We start from the raw sequence: 3,924 nt of genomic DNA, 5'->3' as shown, positions 1-3,924 counted from the left end.
TTTTAAAAATATGGTAAAATCGGGGGTGTTACAGTTGGTATCTGAGCTAGGTTTGAGCCTAGGATGTTAGAGTCTGAACTTTAAGAAGTTAAGTGTGGTTTGAGACCCAAAGATGACCTTTAAGTATCTCAGGACTTAGGGCTTCTAGGACGCGTGGTGAGCTGTGTGTTGTTTCCGTTTGTTCTGTTTGCTTTGTTATTTCTGCTTAGCTTTAGCATTCATGTAGTTAGCGCCAGGTAAGGGTGCGCTGTTTGTTTGTGCCTACCGCAACCCTGTTGTTTCTGTAGAAGTTTCGTCATAGCTCCGCCTCCCCACCGCACCCGTACGCCTGAGACGCCGACCAACGAGCACCTGGCTCAGAAATTGCAACATCTCACGCAAACGATGCAGACCTTGAGTGAAGCCCATCTGCACAACAACCATCCTGCTCCGCCGCCGCAGCCTGCCGGGAATCGGGATGTGGGACGTCTAGTCTTGAGACATAGGCCACCGGTGTTCGCTGGAGAGGAGGATCCCGTGATACTCGAGGAGTGGATCCGGTCCCTCGATAAGATCTTCGCCGTTGTAGGTTACCCTGTGGATCGACGAGTAGAGCTGGTTTCTTTCTACTTCAGTCACGAGGCTGATCTCTGGTGGGTACATGAGGGACCCGCGTGTCAAGAAGAGCCCGACTTCGATTGGACAGCCTTGAAGGACAGGATGAGAGAGAGGTTTTATCCATCGCACGTCCGAGCCGCCATGTACGAGGAGTTCTTACATCTCCAGCAGGGCTCGTCATCTGTGGTGGAATACCAAAAGCGCTTTTTGGAGCTTGCCTGTTTTGCAAGGACGCTAGTCTCCACCGAGCTCGCAAAGGTGGAGAAGTTTGTGGCAGGGCTCAACTATGAAGCCCGGAAGGCATTGACTGTGAGCAAGCCAAGTACCTTGAAGGAGGCTTATCTGAGCGCGGCCGATCTGTACCGGGTGTAACATTTGCAGCGAGGGTCGTTTGGGTTCGTCAAGAAGAGGAATGAAGGAAGTGGGGCCCATACTTTCAAGAATCCGAGACAGGACTTCCGATCCAGACCCGCGTCCTCCCCGCCTCAAGGAACAACTCGGGCGGAGAATGGAGCTCAAGAGAGGACTTTTGCATGCAAGAAATGTGGAAAGGATCATGTGGGAAATGATTGCCAATGACTTGCACTCCGATGTTTCAAGTGTGGGGGAAGAGGGCACAAGGCATTTGAATGCCGGTTCCAACCCAATCAGAGAGCTTCACCATCCGGTGTGAGACCTAGTGGACCCGCGGGAGGGAGTGCCAGTCGAGGTGTAGCTGGAGCGAAGCCTTCGGGCCGAGTGTTCGTGATGGGCCGGTCCCAAGCTGAGTCTGAGGGTTTGGTGGAGGAAGAGACGGCAGGTAACCTTTCCTTAAGCCTACCTTTATCTTGAGAGTGTGCCATTTCTATGTTGTCTTATTTTTTTGTTATGTGATCCTCTTAGGCCTTTCAAGTGACTTGTGATTCGGTTGTTAATTCTGAGTGGTTCAATGTTAGTTGAAATCCCGAAGCTTTACGAGTATAATTCTAATTCAAACCTCTTTCCTTTGGGTCATCCAAGCCTAATTTTTTTACCCTTGAATTTAGAGTAGTCAACTTATAGAAAATCCCTTCAAGAGAAGCCTAAAAAAACAAACAAGATTTAATTCATAACCATTAAGTTTTAAACCCAAGTGTCCAAGTTTTTAACCAACCTTTAAACCATTTAGACTAATTTTATTTCTTAAACCCTATCCCATTTAAATTCCTTTTAACCTATAATTTCTATCTTAACAAAAAAAAAAAAAAAAAAAAAAAAAAAAAAAAACCCCAAATTAAAATCTTCTTTTCCCAAATTTTCCCCAAAATTTCCCAAACCCTTCTTCTTCTTTTTCCCCTCCACCCGCAAGCCACCTGAGAACCTCCCCTGCCCGTCGTCGACCCGCCCCATCGCAGTCGGAGTTTCGCCGCCGCCATGCCTGCCCGTCGCCTGCCTCGCCACCGTGAAGCCGCCGCCCTTCGCCGTTCGCCGTTGCCCAGCCGAAATCGAAGCCGAGAGAAGAGAAGAAGAAAAAGAAAGGAAGAAGAGAGTTTTGGGTCTACCTTGAGTCTTTGGGTCATCTCAGAATCATGCCTAGGAGGTCTAACTTGATAAGGAGGGTGGAATGGGTGGATGCCCACTACCTAGTTGTAACACCCCGTGTTACGGCCTCCAATCCCGAATTAATTATTTAATTAATCCCGTTAATAATAATTAAATATGATTTTATTCGGTTAGGTTTCCTTTAATTAATTAATAAGGTCCACCATGAACCGTGGATCCTTGCCTAAATTAGAGTCCTAAGCCTATTAGGAATAAAGAAAGTAAACCCTTTACTATTCAGATTCTAATTAGGAATCCTAGACCTAGTTATCTATTAGGAATAAAGGAAGTAGGCCTTTTACTATTCAGACTACGATTAGGATTCCCTCTAATTAATTAATATGGTCCACTATGGACCATGGACCCTTATCCCTAAAATAAGCCCTTAGTCCTATAAGGAATAGAATTAGTAAACCCATACCATTCAGACCCTAATTAAGAGTCTTAAATATATAAATAGGGATATAGGAGGCACCTAGATCCCCACCACAATAATCCCTCACCACACAAGGAGTTCCAAGAATTCCCCTAGGAGAAATCAAGAAAGAAGAAAGCTTCAAGAAAGACCCTTCATAGCCAAGGAATTAATTAAGGCTAAGAGGTAACCCATGTCTCAACAAAACCTATTTTCATAGCTATGATTTCCCCCGTAGGAGTTCCCCATATTATTGTGTATTGATGATTTGTGATATTATTATTGATGATTGGTGGGATAATTCCATGGGTGATCTTGATGATAAAAGGTTCTTGATAATTATGGTGTTCTTGATGATTATATGACGTTCTTGATGATTATATGATGTTCTTGATGATTGTAGGATGTTCTTGATGTTTATGTGATATTCTTACCGAATCTTGATATTAGAAGATGAATTGTGCCCTTGTTGATTTAAAAATGATTAGAACCCTAGATTGTATCGTATCGAATTATTCTTGGTATATTGGGTGGGAATTCGCATGATTGGGTGTTGATTATGTTTAGAAAAGCATGATAGGTTATGTGCCATATATTTCTCGATCTTTGATCCGTTAATTGTCTACGTGTGTTATCAATTGCGTTTGAAAGTGTCTAAGAATGGTTTCGGGTTCCACAAAGGTTCCCGGGGCGTTTTTGGTGAAAAGAGTCAGTGGGGGGTAGGTGGGGTTAGGGGACCCGCCACCTACCCGAGGCCTCCTTGGACAACGCCGGCAGCGGGCAGCCGGCGGGCGGGCAGCTGCCCGCCGGGCACCCGCTGCCCGGATTAGCTACCGCCGGCGGGTGATCCCTCACCCACCGGCTACCCGCTGGTTTGGACCCCACTTTGGGATTTTGGCTTCCCCGTTTGATGTTCCCCCGACCCCCGTGGTGTCCCAACGGACTCCGTCTATCGTGCTTATGTCTAGTTTGATATTTCGGGTACCGTTCGTAGGTTGTATGAGTCTTATATATTGCATGCTAGTTGAATTGGTATCCCGTTGACCCAGGTGCAAGAAGTATGAACCCCTTAGGATTATTCTTAGTATGTGAAGGATCACGCATAGGTTTTGTTATACGTTTTCTCCCCCTTCCCAATGTGTTAATGTGGATTGCATGTGCTTGCTATGTGTTATGTGTGCATGATACCCCAATTCGGTTGCGATCGGATTGGTTATTCCTGAGCTGCGGTTCAGAAGCTGGCTGCGGTCAGATTTACACTCTTGGGCTGCGGTCCACCGTTTGGTTGCGATCAAACGTTTCTACATGAGCTGCGGTTCATATTTCCTGGCTGCGGTCAGATGACATACTCT

General features: G+C 45.9%; 1 protein-coding gene across 1 annotated transcript; it reads left to right on the top strand.

Moving 5' to 3' along the window:
* Positions 1–384: 384 nt before the first annotated feature.
* LOC109160602 lies at positions 385–969 on the top strand. The gene has a single exon (XM_019308880.1). It carries the CDS (start codon positions 385–387, stop codon positions 967–969), a length of 585 nt encoding a protein of 194 aa, XP_019164425.1.
* Positions 970–3,924: the final 2,955 nt, after the last annotated feature.

The sequence above is a fragment of the Ipomoea nil genome, unplaced genomic scaffold, assembly GCF_001879475.1.
Source record: "Ipomoea nil cultivar Tokyo-kokei standard unplaced genomic scaffold, Asagao_1.1 scaffold2854, whole genome shotgun sequence".
NCBI classification, from domain to species: Eukaryota; Viridiplantae; Streptophyta; class Magnoliopsida; order Solanales; family Convolvulaceae; genus Ipomoea; species Ipomoea nil.
The sequence above is the reverse complement of the archived record's forward strand: the minus strand, read 5'-3'. Positions and strand labels throughout refer to the sequence as shown.

What these genes read in the sequence shown, in the direction of transcription:
- LOC109160602 (XM_019308880.1), top strand. Translation starts at nt 385, where the DNA reads ATGCAGACCTTGAGTGAAGCCCATCTGCACAACAACCATCCTGCTCCG.